The sequence below is a fragment of the Amborella trichopoda genome, chromosome 6 (genome assembly GCF_054954075.1).
Source record: "Amborella trichopoda isolate Santa Cruz 75 chromosome 6, AtrichopodaSantaCruz75HAP2 v2.0, whole genome shotgun sequence".
Taxonomy (NCBI): Eukaryota; Viridiplantae; Streptophyta; class Magnoliopsida; order Amborellales; family Amborellaceae; genus Amborella; species Amborella trichopoda.
In genome coordinates, this window is record NC_142341.1 from 9,074,552 (window position 1) to 9,091,901 (window position 17,350).

A 17,350-nucleotide genomic window follows, 5' to 3' on the forward strand; every position below is an offset into this window, starting at 1 on the left:
GTGTTTCAGACCAACTTGAAAAGTTATGGGGAGTTTTGTGAGCTAATCACAAAGATCTTTGTTTTTGCGTGTCCGATCAACACATTTTTAACCAGAGCTTGCCCTGTCTCTTCGACTCGGTTTGGATATATTTTTTAAGTTTTCTTGCCCAAATTGAAATAGCAAACACTTAAAAGCCCTTGCTCTATTCATGGCTTTTAACTGTGCTTAAGCTGACTACATCCAAGTTTTTAAGGTGGCTACACTCACTGAGCTTTATTGCTTGTTTTTCACCAAATCCAAACATGACTATTTCCACCTGCTTCATTGTTTCACAATAGATTGCCTATTGAGTTAGATACCGATAAATACCCGGATTTCATATTGATGGAGAGATTTTTCTTTTACCTTTGTGCGCCGAAACTCTAAGGTTGCGGATTTTGACCTCAGCTTCTTGATAAACCCATGAAACTCAGTATTTTCTCTACCATTTCTTTTGGAATTTGTTTTACTGAGTCTGAAATAGAATCGTTATCCTTTTCCATCCGAAAGAGCAAATTGCTTTGGCCTTTATATTCCCCATAAGTTTCTTAGCGAGTGCCTCATAAAACTTTAACGAACATGTCACTTGGTATGTTTATTTGTACTTATTGTATCCTATAGTTTCAGAGTCGAGGGTGATTAATATCTTGAAGAAAACGAGAGCATCTCATGCCTCAAAATTCACCAGGAAACATAACCAAAATTGTTTATGAAAGGTTCAAGTTTGAAACCTCTATCCATTGTCTCTCCTGCAGAGAAGCTGGATATCAGGTGATCATTGAATTGTGAGGATCCTATAAGCAAAGTTGGCACATGGTGATTTTTCACATTTCCTCCATTTTCAGAGTTGTTGCCATAGCCGTAGTTAAGGAAGTGATTTCTGAGCTTAATTATGATGAAACTCAGTTGTCCAAGCAGTTAAGGAGATGCTCTAGTCTTTAAAAGAACACTGAACTTGATCCAAGCGGTTAAAACACAAGGGAGTTCTGTCACTTCGTTTGTTCCACTATGGCATGCACCCTTCTAATGTCAATGTTGGGTGCGTCTAAGAGAAGGGTAGACACGCTAAGTAGGGGTAGGAAGGGGCTGGGATGGGGTCGACCCAGATGCGACTAGGTCTAAGTTAGACTTGGACCCGCTCAGGTCCACCTGACCCACCGAGTCAGGCTGGATCTGGCTCTATAAATAGAAAATATAAACTATTGTACATATTTTCTACTATATATTATTGTTACTATTTATATGTAATTTATACTGATATATTCCGGTTGGGGCTAGTCGGGTTGGTGCCAAACTAGATCTGAATTGACCCGATAGGATCCAAGCTGTACTTGGACCCAGACCCATACCCCATTGTGCTCAGGTCAAGCGGACCCAAACCCGACCTGTCGGGTCCTTGTTTGGGTCAATACCCAAACCTAGTTGTGTTGACCCAACCCAATTCCCACCCCTAATGCTAGTTAGTGACGGAGAAAAAGAGGGCGGGAGATGCTATCTACAAATGTAACATGCTGTTGTGGGACCATATTTTACAATTTGCTCCCTCGGACGTTTTGTCAATCCAAAATTTTGAGATCCACTTAAGAATCACCATAAATAAATGCAATTGAGTTTTGAGCTGATAAATGCCTAGAAGACCATCTAAAAATTGAATTGGTCCCTATTTAATACTAGGATGTTCTCCAAGGCACATACAAAACGTGTTTTAAATTCCTTTTTTGGATTGGTAACTAGGTTAAAGAGACTGTGTTGTATAATTTGGAGGGGCTAAAAATAAATTCCTTGTTTTGGATAGAGTTTTCTAGGTTAAAGAGGTCATGTTCTAAAATTTGGCCTAAAAATAACACTTGTATAAAATTTGAGAGGCAAAAGTGAACGGAATAAATGCTCCGCCGATAACACAAAACACGAGGGAAAGGGTGAGAGAAAGGCTTAACATCGAAGAGATATCCAGAGTGAAACGTAACATGGAGACCAAGGATTTAAAAGTCAGATCGATGACCCGAATCGGACATCTCAAAAATCGATTTGTATTGGTGGATCGGCAATTTGGATTGCCAGTTTACTATGCGAGAAAATAGTTTGGATTGCCATTTTACGATGTGGGAAAAATAGCGAACTGGCGAAAAAGAAAAGTGTAAAAACAATGAACCGGCTAAAAACAATCCGGATCGGTAAATCGACGGTGCAGATCTTGTTTTACTATAAAGAATTGTTGTTTTTATGTGCATAATCGGTTCTCTTGTAGATTCGACCATTTTTCTATATATACACATAATTAAAACGGGGTGATTGATTTCTTTATAAAAAAAGAGAGATTCCGTGTCAACCAGACACTTTTCAGATCATTGATAGAGATCAAGGGGGAGATTGAGAGAGGATGAAAGAGCGAAATTTGACATCGTGGAAGGGAGTAGGGCCGGCAACACGCAAGGCCTGCCTTGGCCCTAGCCTAGCCTAGTCTCTATAGAGCCAGCTCAAGCCCACGACCAGACCAAAGAGGCGTTAGTCCAAGCCCAGCCCTAGCCCTATCAGAGCTGAGTTGGGTCGAAACGAGCCGGCCTTAACCCAAATCCAACCTAGTACTACCCTTGAGACGTGGTTGCCCGCGCTAACCCAGCCCTCGATCCACAACTTGTGCCTAGGACCTAATCTTAGGTCGACTGGGCTGACCCATTGCCCCCTAACGGAGGGTAAAGTGAGAGTGAAGAGAGAGAGGAAGCAATGAAAGCGTGGATTTTAAGTCAACGCCAAACAAAACAAATATAAACCATATGGTACCGGAAAATATATTATAACACAACCATTAAAAAATGTGAAAAGTTTATATAGAGTCGACGCTCTAAACGATCACATTTGAGCTCACATTAAAATTTTCACTAGAAGAGGTTGTTTTGATGCCCAAATATCTTTAAATTGATCATCTCCGCATCAAGATGCATGGACATGAGAAAGAAATGGATTTCAAATTTTGAAAATAGTGTAATTTGTAACGCATATTTGGAACGTCAATTTTCAAGATTTTTAAGTTTCCATAGATATGTCGATCTGCATTACTTTTAAAGCTTTAAATTTTATAAATAAATATAAAAATATATTTTACAGCTATCTCAAAGATTTCCAATATTGAAACCAAAGATTTCCAGTATTGAAACCACATTTCTAAACACAATTTGAAATGTAGGCTCTAATTTGATTGTTTAGAACCTAAGCTCTATACAAACCGCACTCAAAAAATCAAGAAAAAGTTTATATAGAGCCGATGCTCTAAACAATCAAATTAGAGCCCACCTTAGAAATTTCACGAGGTTGTTTTGATGTTCAAATATCTTCAAATTACAACAAATTTCGAAGATTTTTAAATTTTTATAGGTAGGCTTGATCTACATCATTTTTTAAGCTTTAAATTTTCTAATTGAGATGAAAATGTGCTTCTAACGCAATCACAAAAATTTTCACTATTTAAACGCTCTTCTTATTGTTTAGAGCCCCATTAAAATCCCCGGATACAAATCAAATGGATCTAGTAGTATCTGGGGCTACCTGAAAAGAGAGAAAAACTAAAAAAGAGAAGGAGAGAGCGACGCGTAGAGAGAGAGAGAAAGCAGGCCCGTCGGACAATATAAAACCCCAATCACCACCACCCATTTCTCTCCCACGCAACCCTGCTTCGGATCTCTCGCTCTTTCTCTCTCCTCTCTCCCTTCCAGTGCTTTTGTGTCCTCTGTCTCTCTCGCTCTCTCTCGTTGTAGCGCAGCACCAGCAAGTGGGCTCGATGGACACGGACGTGGTGGCTCGAGCCTTCGTGGAGCACTACTACTCCACCTTCGACACCAATAGGGCAGGCTTAGCCTCTCTCTACCAGGACAACTCCATGCTCACGTTCGAGGGCCAGAAGGTTCAGGGAGCTCAGAACATTGTCACCAAGCTCACGAGTCTCCCCTTTCAACAGTGCCAGCACTCCATCACCACCATCGATTCCCAGCCATCTGTGCATCCCAACTCGATCATCGTCTTCGTCAGTGGCAACCTCCAGCTGGCAGGGGAGCAGCATGCCCTAAAATTCAGCCAGGTCCGGAAAACCTCGCTCCCCTCTCTAATTCTATGTCTGTGTTTCTTTCTCTAGAATCTCGATGTGTATGTGGCTTTAGGTTTGCTTCTTTGATGTATTACTGTTGTTTTGCTTCATGGATTCTATCCAGGTATCTCTCTCTAGATTCCCTCTCTCTGTGCCAGTGATCATCTAAAGTGAATATTTGAGGTTTTCTCTCTATCTACTTATGTCTCGTGCGAATCTGAACCCCAAACGCACCCTTCAACTGCCGCACACACACACACTCTTTCTCCCTTTTTTACATCCTTTCTTGCCTCTCTATCTCGTTGTGTGTGTTATTTTATTCAGGTTTGGGTTCTTTATATATTTATGTAATTGGAACTTTGATTAGTTGCATAGGGTAATGTCTTTTGTCTTATTGAGATCTGTGATCTTCATCTGAGATTCATTTTAAAGTTCTGAGATGAATATTTGAGGTTCCCTCTGTGTGTGTGCTGGCATGTTATTTTCTGAAGATATGGCTTTACATGTACCATATCCTCTATCATGTATCCTTGATTTGCAGAATACTTTGTGATTATATATTTTAGTTTAATGAGATGGACGGTGTTCATCTAAGATGATCATGTTTGACTGTAGATGATTGGAGGGATCTGGTGAATTAGGGTTGGATTTTGATTTTTGGGTTCAGATCTGACGTGACATGTTTAATTTCTTCTTGGAATAGGTGCAAACAAGTTTTTCAGGGTTCTCTGTTGGTTGTTTGGATTTTGGTTGTTTTTTTTTTTTATAGTGGCATGCTTGTGCATTTGTCATTTGGGGATTAGTTGTTACTTTCTCCAATGACCTTGTTTCTAGTTTCTTCTTCTTTCTTATGTTTTCTCTTAATGTTTTTTTCTTACAATTGTACATGCCTCTTTGTGCCTGTTCTCTCTTGTACATATTGATGTGTACGTCTCATGTGTGCATCATTCATTTGATGATTGTATGGGTGCTTATAATAAATAAACAGGTATTTTTGTCCCTTCAATTGATACGACGTTTATGAACTTAGTATTTTGTTCCTTAACACCTTCATTTTATCCTCATTATAGGAAATGACCCATTTTCCATTTGAAAGGTTCTCTCTCTCTCTCTCTCTCTCTCTCTCTCACACACACACACACACACACACACACACACATACACAGAGTCTCTCTTCTCTCTCTCACCCACACACACACAAACATTCTCAATTTAGTTAAACGAGCATACTCTACATTTCCTTGAAGGTATAGGTGTTTGTACTGTTTTTACTTCTTGACTTTTGATTTCATGAGTCGATTGTGTGGTACCGGATGCATTCTTCATTGTTTCATATGTTGATTTAAATGCCTATTTACTCGCACCGTGGCTCAAGTGGGGTGGCTCAGCTGAAGTTGGGTTGGTGAAGGATTTGGTTCATTTTTTTTTTTCGAAAGTTTGAATCCAATTCTCTATATGTTGTTTTAAACTGGATTTGCAAATATATCTATGATCCTCTGATGGGACCTCCTTATCTATGAGCAAACCTTGGAAGAATTAATGAGGAGAATATTTGGTACAAGGAGTATAGGTCTATTTATTTGGGATCCGTTTGATTTGTCGTGAATGTAGTGTGTTTATGTGTAAATCCATGGGAACACAAGGAAATTGTTTTGATAGTGAGGATCGTGGGCGAAATAACAAATAATTGTGATATTCTATATAGGAAACAAAATTTTAATATAGGAAACAAAATTTAAATATCGATACATCACAAATGAATGGAACAGAGGCATCTTTCCCTTTTAGTACCTTGCAGAAACATGGGAAATTATTTGAGCAAGAGATGATGTAAAGGCCATTTTTTAGCGCCATACGAATAATTTTTGGACTCCTTTTTGTTTAAAATAGGTGGAATCATCACCTTCCTTTCTTGGATTGTTAGTCGCTGTTAACTCATCTGCCAATGTGATTCCATTTAAGTCTTTTGTATATGTGTATATTGGGAGTCAATAATAGAAGTTGCTCGAATAATCAGTTAATTTGAGTTGCCCACTTTTAAAGAATGTTGGAACAAGAAATCTATGACATGGTTTTTTTCTTTTGATGAAAATGTTGACAGATTATTGTGGAGGATGCTTTAGGGGCCCAAAAGATCGGAAAGTAAATGACATGGATTAGCAATTTGTGATTGATGCATTTGGAAACACGGTAGACTTTCGTTTAATTAGGATTCGAGATAATTTTGCAGCTTCTTAACAACCAGAGGAGCATACATGAGCTGAGATTTATTTATTTTGATTTATATTAGGTGTTGATCTCATTCCTATGAACCAATCCTCTCTATAGTGAGCTGAGTCTGTAGATTCGTGGTTCTTTTATTGTTCTTTGCCTCTTGATGTGCTCATGCTAAATTTTGTGCTTCAAGGTCTCATTTCTTATTTACTGGTAGGGTAAAGTACCATGTTTTGATTGCGAGTTCTTGAGTACAATTTTTGTATTCCTGCTATGGTTTATGATGAATGGATTCCTTGATTTTCGGTCCTTGAAATGTACTTGAAATATGGCCTTTTGTCTAGTTCCATTTGACAACTCTGATTTTATTAGGTATGAGTTCTAGCACAACTTCTGGCAGTCCCCAACGGGATGTTGTGTGGATATGCCTCCATTTTACTACTAGAATTTGGTGTCTCATGCTGAAGTTGCTCTACTTTGTCATGGAAATAGTTGATTAGTGAGATGGGGTTGGGGTCGTGGTGGTAGCACCACTTGTGCCCCTGTTGAGGTGTAGGCTTCCATTCTCACTTAATGCATTAAAAAACTACGAACAATTTAAAAAAAACAGGTAGGGGCTCGTCATCCCCACTGAATTACCCCAAAAAAAAAGTTGATTAGTTGATATATTGTGAAACTTCTTGTTTAAGCGCATGTCCAGAAATTTTCTGGACAGTATTTTTTCATTCTTTGGCCACGACTTGTCTTGGCTTGTTTTTATTCTTTAGTCATTGAGCTGAATTATGGAATTAGTAAATTAACTTGGCTTAAAGGGCGACCTTGTTGAATTTGAGTTTAGTGCTTTAAGTTAATTGTCTCAAAGCTTCAGAATAGTTAATATAGGGAAAATTATCATGCGACATGAATTTCAACTTGGAAGCCACTGCTGAATGTAAAGTTTGAATCTGCACTTTGAAAAGATCAAGGCATGTACTTGTTTTTTCTGTAGGTTGGATCTACTTTAGCACATATTTGGCTCTAGAGAAGATCCTGTAGATGTTCATTGGGGTGAAATTTTCATACATAATGTTTGGTGGTGCACACTTTTGCTTCCAAGTTTATTCCTTTCAACTAGGTAGGGACCCCACATTGACAGGATAATTGTAAATGGGTTGTCTAGTTTGTTGTTCTCTTGAACTTGTAGGCTTGGAATCAGACCTAACCAATGACATGATGGTTTTAGTCTTATTGGCAAAACCAACCAGCCAGATTTTGTTCTTATGATGTTTCTTTTAAATCGGTGAGACTTGGCATATAGGCGAGCATTTTGAGGAAGTCCCGAGTCTTCTATGAGAATCCTAGTTCTTCTATGTTATATGTTATGGCCATGACACATGACATATTGCTGGAGAATTCTAACATATTTAAACCCACACCCTTGTGCAATCCTAGCAAGGGGGTCCTATATGGTTGCAGAATGTGCTAGAAAATAGAAAAACCCATGGCCTTTGTCTTGTCCTTTTTCCACCCTTTATGTTATGGTTTTTTGTTTTCTGGTGAGGAAAACATTTGCGTGAGTGAAATATTTAACAACTGTCCTTTTTCTTTAAGGAGTGGTTTTCCATGTTAATGGATGAATTATCCTATCAGCATATATTTGGGAACTATCATATTAGGGGTTCTTAGAATCATATTGCTTTAGGAATCCAATAAATGTGAATACTTCACTTTAAGCAGTGATTTCAGTTTTTTGCAGCTGAAGTGCTTTTTGTTTTGTGTTTTATTGATCTGAGTACTTTTTGGGTTGTAAACACAGTTTTATGCTATAGAAGAGAGAACATGATTGGGATCAGATTTGTTTATTTCATATATATATTTATTATTTATTTTTCTTACGGGGTTTAGGATGGTGTAGTTGTTTGTATTTGGCTCTATTTTCTTGTTTAAGTTGGATTTAGGATTATGGGTTGAATTCTGGTACAGAAGAGAGGTGTTTTGAGTATCATCGCAAAAGATAAAAAGTGATTGAGTTTGAATTTGCCCATTGAAATTCGAAGGGACAAAGTTTAAACTAAAAAAAAGAAGTTATTTGTTTGTCATATTAAGAACCTTCTTTTTACCTGACTAAATGTATTGAGTTTTGAGACTTGAAATACTCAATAAAGTAACAATCCCTGCTAGGATGGTGTTTTCCCAAGAAATTAGGAATATTTTTAGTCTAATTGGTATGAATATGGGGTGGCTAGATTTATTGCTTTTAAATTTCTGTTTAAATTAATGAATTATCTTAGGCATGTTAATATTAAATATGGCTAACCTTTTTCTGCTGTTTAGCCTTGTCATCCATATTACTCTGTCCCTATTCTAAAAAGTAGATAACATGGATAAGATGATGAATTAACAATCCTGCGTGAAAGAAGACATTGATATGTGCCCTGCCATTTACTGGGGCACAATTGATTTGTGTGAGGACATCTAGGGTTCGGAGATGGAGGTTTGTCCTTCAAATAAAACCAAGTTTCAAAAAATAAAATAAATCCAAGTTAACAAAGTTTTCTCCCTTTTTTCTAGTTATTGAAATAAAGGATTATTGATGCCACCTAATGAATCTCATTATTTGGGCTTTTATACCCAAGTGTTAATTGTCTGGTAGATTCATTGGCTTATTGGCCTAATGGATTGGATCCATCTTTTGCATACCCAATGAACGAAAAGTTGGCCGCCCCATCGCCTAGGCAGACTGTTTTCATAAAATGCCTAGGCGTGGTCAAGGCGTCTGCATTAAGTTGAAAAAGATAAGGCACCCAAGGTGCCCGCCTAGGCTGTGTAAAAGGCAGGCGCCTAGGCGTCGCATTGAAAATATTGTAATTAATTTGTAATTTGCATGTAACAATAATTATTAATTTATTGGTAAACCAAAAGATAGTATGTCGTAATTATTAATTTATTGAAAATGTTTTTTGCATGTAACATTAATTATTAATTTATTGATAAATCAAAAGATATTATTAGTTCATAATTATTAATTTGTCAAAAATATTGTTTGCAGGTAACATTAATTATTAATTTATTGGAAAATCAAAAAATTAATATTAATTTGTAATTACTGATTTATCAAAAAATCCTTTTGCATGTAATAGTAATTAATTTATTGGGAACCCAAAAATATAATTGCGAATATGTGTTTTGCATGTAACATTAATTATTAATTTATTCGGAAGCCAAAAAAAATAATATTAATTTTTAATTACTAATTTATCAAAAATGCCTTTTGCATGTGATAGTAATTAATTTTTTGGGAACCCAAAAATAATAACTACGAAAATGCTTTTTGCATGCAACATTAATTATTAATTTATTAGGAAATATTATTTCGTAATTACTAATTTATCAAAAATGCCTTTTGCATATAATAGTTATTAATTTATTGGGAACCCAAAAATAATAACTACGAAAATGTCTTTGGTATTAACGTTAATTATTAATTTATTGGGAAACCAAAAAAAATAGTATTAATTCATAATTATTAATTTATCGAAAATGCCTTTTTCGTGTGATAGTAATTAATTTATCTGGAACCCAAAAATAATAACTACGAAAATGCTTTTTGCATGTAACATTAATTATTAATTTATTGGGAAACCAAAAAAATAGTATTAAACCGTAATTACTAATTTATGAAAAACACCTTTTGTATGTGATAATAATTAATTTATTGGGAACCCAAAAATAATAACTATGAAAATGCTGTTTGCATTTAACATTAATTGTTAATTTATTGGTAAACCAAAAAAATAGTGTTAATGTGTAATTATTATTATATAGTATACACAATAAATGGGGGAGGTGTGGGGGATCCAACGTTTTTTAAAAAAAAACAACAGTAGCCGCCTATAGGTTTGGGCGGCCGCCTAGGCAGCCACCTTAGCGCCTAGGCAGCCCATAGCCCCCAACGTCTAGGCGGCTACCTCCGCCTTCTTGATACACAATTTTTATACCCAAGACTTAAGGCGGAAGCGGCCACCTAGGTGGTGGGGGTTTGGACCACCTAGGTGGTGGGGGTTTGGACCACCTAGGTGGTGGGGTTTTGGGCCACCTTAGTGCTAAGGCGGGCGCCCAGACCCAAAGGTGGCTAGTATTTTTTTTTTAAAAGATGGATCCTTTACACTTCTCCCCATTTATTGTATATACTATATAATAATAATTACACATTAATATTATTTTTTTGGTTAATCAATAAATTAATAATTAATGTTACATGCAAAAAACATTTTCGTAGTTATTTTGGGGTTCCCAATAAATTAATTACTATCACATTGCAAAAGGCATTTTTGATAAATTAGTAATTACGAATTAATACTATTTTTTTGGTTTCCCAAGAAATTAATGTTACATGCAAAAAAAAATTTCGTAGTTATTTTGGGGTTCCCAATAAATTAATTACTATCACATGCAAAACGCATTTTTGATAAAATAGTAATTACGAATTAATACTATTTTTTTGGTTTTCCAAAAAATTAATAATTAATGTCATGCAAAAAGCATTTTCGTAGTTATTTTTGGGCTCCCAATATCCTATCACAGGCAACAAGCATTTTTGATAAATTAGTAATTGCAAATTAATATTAATTTTTTGGTTTCCCAATGAATTAATATTATACTCAAAAAGCATTTTTGTTGTTATTATTTTTGGGTTCCCAATAAATCAATTACTATCACACGCAAAAGGTATTTTCGATAAATTATGAATTAATATTATTTCTTTGGTTTTTTAATAAATTAATAATTAATGTTACATGCAAAAAGCATTTTCGTAGTTATTATTTTTGGGTTCCCAATAAATTAAATTACTATCACATGCAAAAGAAATTTTCGATAAATTAATAATTACAAATTAATGCCATTTTTTTTTTTGCTCAATAAATTAATGTTACATGTAAAAAACATTTTTGTAGTTATTAATTTTGGGTTACCAATGAATTAATTACTATTACATGCAAAAGGCACTTTTGATAAATTACAAATTAATACTATTTTTTTTATTTCCGAATAAATTAATAATTGATGTTACATGCAAAAAGCATATTCGTAATTGTTATTTTTGGGTTCTCAATAAATTAATTAATGTTACATGCAAAAAGTATTTTTAATAAATTAATAATTAATGCTATCTTTTTTATTATCAATAAATTAATTAATGTTAATTGCAAAAAGTATTTTTGATAAATTAATAATTACGAAATACTATCTTTTGGTTTATTAATAAATTAATAATTATTTTTACATGCAAATTATGATATTTTCAAGGTAATGCCTAGGCGCCCGCCTTTTACACTGCCTAGGTGAGCACCTAGCTTTTCTCGCCTAATATAGACCGCCTTGACCACACTTAGGTGTTTTATGAAAAATTCCGCCTAGGTGGCCGGGCGGCCGACTTTTCATTCATTGCACGGGATGTCATCATAAGCAGCTCCTTGAGAACCTTTGGACGTGTTTGTTTTGGTGGAACTTTTGGGTAGTGGGAGACCCAAGTTCCACCAAAAATCTCCCATGTTTGCAGCATCCCCGTTGAAGCCACAAGATAAATTTAATGTCAAATGGAGTGTGTTTTCGGAAGCCGCTCCCTGAATGCTAGACAATGGAAACACGCCCTTTAGATCGCAGTTTGAATGTTTGGTTTGATCTAGTGGTCCGAAGTGGGATGATAAATGAACATTTGTTAGCTGTATGCCCTTGGTCTGGTTTGACCAAGTCTAACTGGTCAAACCATGTCAATGATCATAGGGTTCTAATTTTGCTAGTGTGTAGGTAGCAACACTTTTATCCTGTGGCATGAGCCTAGTTGCCTGAGTGCTTTTGGGTTGAAGAAGTCGTGCTTCGTAAAACCTGTTTTTCTTTTTTTTTTTTTTTTTTTTTTGGTAATTAACCTTTATTGAAAAACTGTGAAAGATAGTTTGAAAGGAGACCAAGCTTTCTGGATTATGCCACCCTCTTAAAGGTGAGCGTCATCTCATGTCACAAACATTTGCATTGGTTGTGAAATACACTTGGCGAAAAGATATACATCTAGACATAAGTCAAACATCTCCTCAAAGATCGTAGATCAGCGGCTCGGAGGTCGCACCTTCTTTGCATGGTTTCCATTGACATTGAAGCAAACACCCTCTACTATCATTGCTCTCTTTGCCCAATCAATACAAAGCCTAATATATCTGTGATAAAAGCCTGGGCATCTGAATAAGAGGAATCACAAGCACCAACTGGCCCTGAGTAGGACAATAACGAAAATTCTCCACAAGCTCTCAGAATGCGCCCCCACAAATCCCCCACGAGCTCTGAGAATGCACCCCCACCTACCCCCTATGGGCTCTGAGAGTGGTTCCCCACAAATCCTCTATCATCTCTTTGTGTTCCTTCTAATGACATTAAAGCAAATCTCCCTCTAGTATCATCGGTGTCTTTGCCTAACTAATACAAAGCTTGATGTCTGTGATAAAAGCCTGAGCATCTGCATAAGAGGAATCACAAATACCAAATGGCCCTGAGTAGAACAATCATGAAAATCCCCCACCAGCTCTGAGATTGCCTCCCCACAAGTCCCCTGTAAGTTCTGAGGATGTGCCCCCACTAATCCCCTATTACCGCTGAGAATGCCTCCCCACAAATCCTCAATCATCTCAGAGAGTGCCCCAAATATTTTGGAGAACCTAGATTTTATGAAATGGTTTAAGAAGGTTTGGTTTCTTTATGAGGTGGATGTTGGGGTTTCTAGAGTTTTTGCAAAAAACTACTCAATGGAATTCAAGTGGATGGGATATTGTTTTTTATTCGAAGTATTAAAGAGAATAACTAGGAAATTTGGTGGTGATCACTGTGTGGCATGGAGGTGGAAATGATATGTTGGAAGTGAAAGACTGAAGGATCTAGAGGAGCCAAGTGTAAGACCAAAGTATTTTAGGACATGTTGAGGTAGGAAGAAATTCATTTTGTCAAAATATATGATGGAAGGTGCTTTAAATAAGTGCGTACAAATACAAGGTTTTACGATGAGATCCTAGAGTGTGTAGATGGAATTATACTTGGTAGTTGAAGTTGGATTCTCTGAAAAGTTAAAAAAGGTTAAAAACAGTAAGGCAACTCTTTGGATATGTGGAATTTGTGACAGTTCCATTAAGAGTAGTTTGTGTGGATCAAATAAGTGAGTACTTTTTAATTAGTGTAAGGACTGCCACTTAACAGTAGTTTTTTTGTACAGTTGCAGGTCGTTTGGGTGCAGTCTGAGTTTCATGGACTGCAACACAAATGTTGACGTCCAACACAAGTCAAAAAGTAATACTTCAGTCATAAAAGCTGATATGATAGGGCATCTCTGTGCGCTTACATAAAATAAGACTTCTTAATATTATACAATAAAGTTTTCTTATTTTTTACATATGCATGTGCTTGGTGGAGTGGGAGCATGCGGAACACCAGAGTCTAGAGCTGTAGAGACATGTCAAAATATCGATACCATATGACAGGTGAAAGTGTAGGACAGTTGGGAAGTTGAGGGGTATCCCTTGCAAAGAACCCAAGGCTTTGATTTCCCTGCAAAAAAAGAGAAGGCTTTTGGATGTTGCGATAGTCACTGAGTTTGTATTCATGCTAATTTAGCTAAATAAATTCTGTCCCTTTGATGATTACTAATGCATTTTTTTTTTTTTTTTTTGGGTGGTTCAGCAGTAATATTAGATATTCTGCCTCAAACTTATTAGATCGAGCACCAGTGATTTTGTATCCGGTCAAAATCTTGGCTAATGATCGAAGTGGGCAGCTTCAGTAGACCCATAGATCATGGAACAAATACGGGCCTCACTTGAGTTCAATGTGTTTGCGGTATAAGACCTTAGGAACTTCAGAAAAGCTGATTCGGATTGCTGTTTGGTCCAGTGCTGTGGGAGATTCCATTTTTTAAATTATGGTTTGGGTTATCTTAGTCACTGTTTCCTGTTTTGAGAGAAGTTTAGCAAATTTTTGTTACTTCAGTTTGGTTCCGATCATTTTTGTATTTGTGGATTCCCTAATAAAATGTGGCTGTCAAAATGACAAAAATTATTTTTATCTATAAAACGAAGTTACTATGGTTAAGTTGGATGTCTTTCAGTTTATTTTGATGGGTTCCTTTCTTTTCTGCGTCCTACGTTAGGTTGTTGGACACAATTTTTTTGGTGCTCTTTATATTTGCTTATTTCCATTTCTCGGTTTTGCAGATGTTCCATTTGCTCCAGACACCTCAGAACAGTTACTATGTGTTGAATGACATATTCCGGCTTAATTATGCGTGATTCATTCACAAATTTGGGATAGATTTTTGGGACTATTTGGTGAGTGGGGGCTGCATCTGTGTCTACCTCAAATGATTATTACTGTTTATTTCCTCTTTTGTGGTTTTGAATATTGGGTTTCTCTTGTTGCGATTTGGTTCCTATCAAACTATCTGGGAGTGGGATCAAGATGTCTGCTTTTTGTTTGTTCTTAATATGGGATGAACAATTAGATTTGGAAAGATGGTTTGGTGTCCATTGAAATTTCCTTCTATGGATTAGTGTCTTTGATTCTAGCTTCTTCCCCTTAGTGTTGGGGGACTATTTTTTATGAAATTTCTTTTGAGTGTCTTTCAAATTCAACATAAATTTAGATATTGGGTTATGGTCTCTCTTCTCATCTCTGAGTGCTCTTACCTGTGCAATGGGTCCTCAATTCCCTTCTTACATATTAGTTTGTTGAAGGTAAGGGAGTGGTAACTGGTGTGTGAGATATGAAATCGATCTTTTTTTATTAACTTACAAAAATTGATTCTTTTGATTGTATTTGTTTATTTTTTATATGACTGTTTGCAGCAAAATGCACCAACGTGCTTTTCTGAATTTGAAATTTAAACCAAATTGTACAGAAAATATTTCATTTGAAGGAAAATTGTGCTGTGATCCGGCGGACAAAAACTGTACCAATTGTCTCATGGGTAGAACACCTAATTAGGGAAATATGTTTGTTCCCCAAACTGTCAAATATTTTCCTTTTTAGATCAATTCTTAAAGAATGTTCAGGGTTGGATCTACGAAAAAAAATGTTCCAAATAAATCCGTGCTCTAAGAATCGACTTTCGACTGCCGCCACTTATTTGGTGGAGAATAAGATTTTAAGGGTTTTAAGAGGCAAGCATTAATCTTGAAAATAAGATTCGAGCGTTTTAAGATGTCAGAATTAATTTTGACCATTGGATGTGAAATTGGGCTGTTAAATTTTTTCTATTAGTTAGGCTCAAAGTTCAAAAGTTATTGTTTTTTAAAAATTGAGTACCCAAGCAGCCAAATTTTGGATCACCTCCTTATACCAAATGTAAATACTAACATTTGGATCACCTCTTTATACCAAACGTAAATACTAGCAAGGTATACGGTTCCATTTAAAAAAGGTTAAACTTCTTGTTGTCCCCACGAGACAAACTCCTTGATAGGGCAATTAATCTTGACAGCTAGATGTCCTCGTATGGCTGTGACATTTTAATGGTAGCGAAATGCACCGTCGTATTTATATTGTTGGCCATCTTTTACAGTATTGATTCGGGGACTACAGGAAACCTATCCCTCTTCTAAGATGTGACAATTAGATTGGGAGGTACCGTGGCCGCACCCTATCCCTCTTCTAAGATGTGACAATTAGATTGGGAGGTACCGTGGCCGCACCCTCTATCTTAGAAAGGTTGTGGTTTGTATGGAGCTGAGGCTCTAAACAATCAAAGTAAAGCGCACTTTCAAATAGTATCGAGAAATGTAGTTTCAATATTGGAAAATTTTATGATAATTTTAAAATATATTTTTATCTTTAATTATAAAATTTAAAGCCTCCAAAATAGTCCGAACAGATCTATGAAAATCTTGAAAATTAACGGTCCAAAAAACAACATTACAAAATCCATTATTTCCAAAACTTGAAATCTATGCATTTTGATGTCGAGATGATCAATTTGAGGATATTTGGCCATCAAAAACAACTGCTTCTAGTGAAATTTTTGAGACGGGCTTTAATTTGATTGAGGATATTTGGGCATCAAAACAACATTTTTTTCCTTTTAGAAATCGCTCACAAAACACCGGTTCACCCTGAACTTTTGAAGGGCACTAATGGGGTGTATTAGGTGTGATTAAGTAATCGGGTGGAGAAAAATGGACCATAGAGGTAATCCCTGAGAACCGTTTAAATCTGTTTGGATATGTTTCAATGTAAGTTGATTGTGTATTTGAATAAAGGATGGTGTAGCATCCACATATGGTGGACGCTTGAAGGGTGCACAAGCAATATAATATGGCATAATGTATAAAACGATAAAATATGTTTTGAACAAGAAAGTTAACTAAAATGCCTTAAAATTAAAATAAAGTAAAATACAAAACTTCTTTGTGTGCATGTTTCATCTGAGCCGTTGGAAGTGAGCTTGTGCACTATTGTAATATGCACATAATGTATATGGGAGACTTTTCCTTTGAATAAATAGATGAAGGGCAATGGATAATTAGCAAGTCTTTATTTTTGGATAATTTTGAAAGCACTTTTTGCTAAATGTGAATTTGGGTACATATCTATAGCATAGACCGGCATGGAAATTCATAAACATGTTCATGCAAATGAAAATTGAAGTTTATTTATTTTTTATTTTTACTTAGGGATAAGAAGAGATAAGTTTAGAAGGCCTAGTTGGGTGCGTGATGGAGTTCTGGTTTGGCAAATTGCCAGACGTGCGGTGGCGGGGAGATCCGAAAGGAAAAGGATAGGCGTACCTTTGATGGTGTCAGCCTATCAGATGATCGTTTGTTTAATAATGTCAAACGTACAATCTGGTAGTGGTTCTCAATCACCAAGGAGGGTTGGGGTGTATCCCACGCAGAAGTTATGCTCAATTTGCAAAACTTATTCCTACCTGGGAAAGTGAAGACGAGACCCAAATGCTTCTGGTCTCCTTCGGAACTTGGTCGATTTAAGCTTAATTTCAATGGAAGCTTGTTAGGCAACCTTGGGGCA

The 17,350-nt window shown here is 36.2% G+C and overlaps 1 protein-coding gene and 1 long non-coding RNA gene across 3 annotated transcripts; both read left to right on the forward strand.

The window, feature by feature from the left end:
- The first annotated feature begins 3,678 nt into the window (after nt 1-3,678).
- LOC18438005 (nuclear transport factor 2B) lies at nt 3,679-14,985 on the forward strand. Its single transcript, XM_006848213.4, has 2 exons — nt 3,679-4,093; nt 14,542-14,985. The coding sequence occupies exons 1-2, from the start codon at nt 3,797-3,799 to the stop codon at nt 14,614-14,616; spliced, it is 372 nt and encodes a 123-aa protein (XP_006848276.1). The 5' UTR covers nt 3,679-3,796; the 3' UTR covers nt 14,617-14,985.
- LOC148781548 (uncharacterized) lies at nt 11,350-14,419 on the forward strand. 2 transcript variants are annotated; one of them, XR_016057666.1, is made up of 2 exons: nt 11,350-13,812; nt 14,012-14,419. It is a non-coding gene; the product is annotated as an uncharacterized LOC148781548 (long non-coding RNA). The 2 variants fall into 2 exon arrangements; XR_016057667.1 differs by having other exon boundaries at nt 14,015-14,419.
- Nucleotides 14,986-17,350: the final 2,365 nt, after the last annotated feature.

What these genes read in the sequence shown, in the direction of transcription:
- LOC18438005 (XM_006848213.4), top strand. Translation starts at nt 3,797, where the DNA reads ATGGACACGGACGTGGTGGCTCGAGCCTTCGTGGAGCACTACTACTCC. An exon ending in ATGCCCTAAAATTCAGCCAG is followed by an intron (nt 4,094 to 14,541) that starts GTCCGGAAAACC and finishes TCGGTTTTGCAG; the next exon opens with ATGTTCCATTTGCTCCAGAC.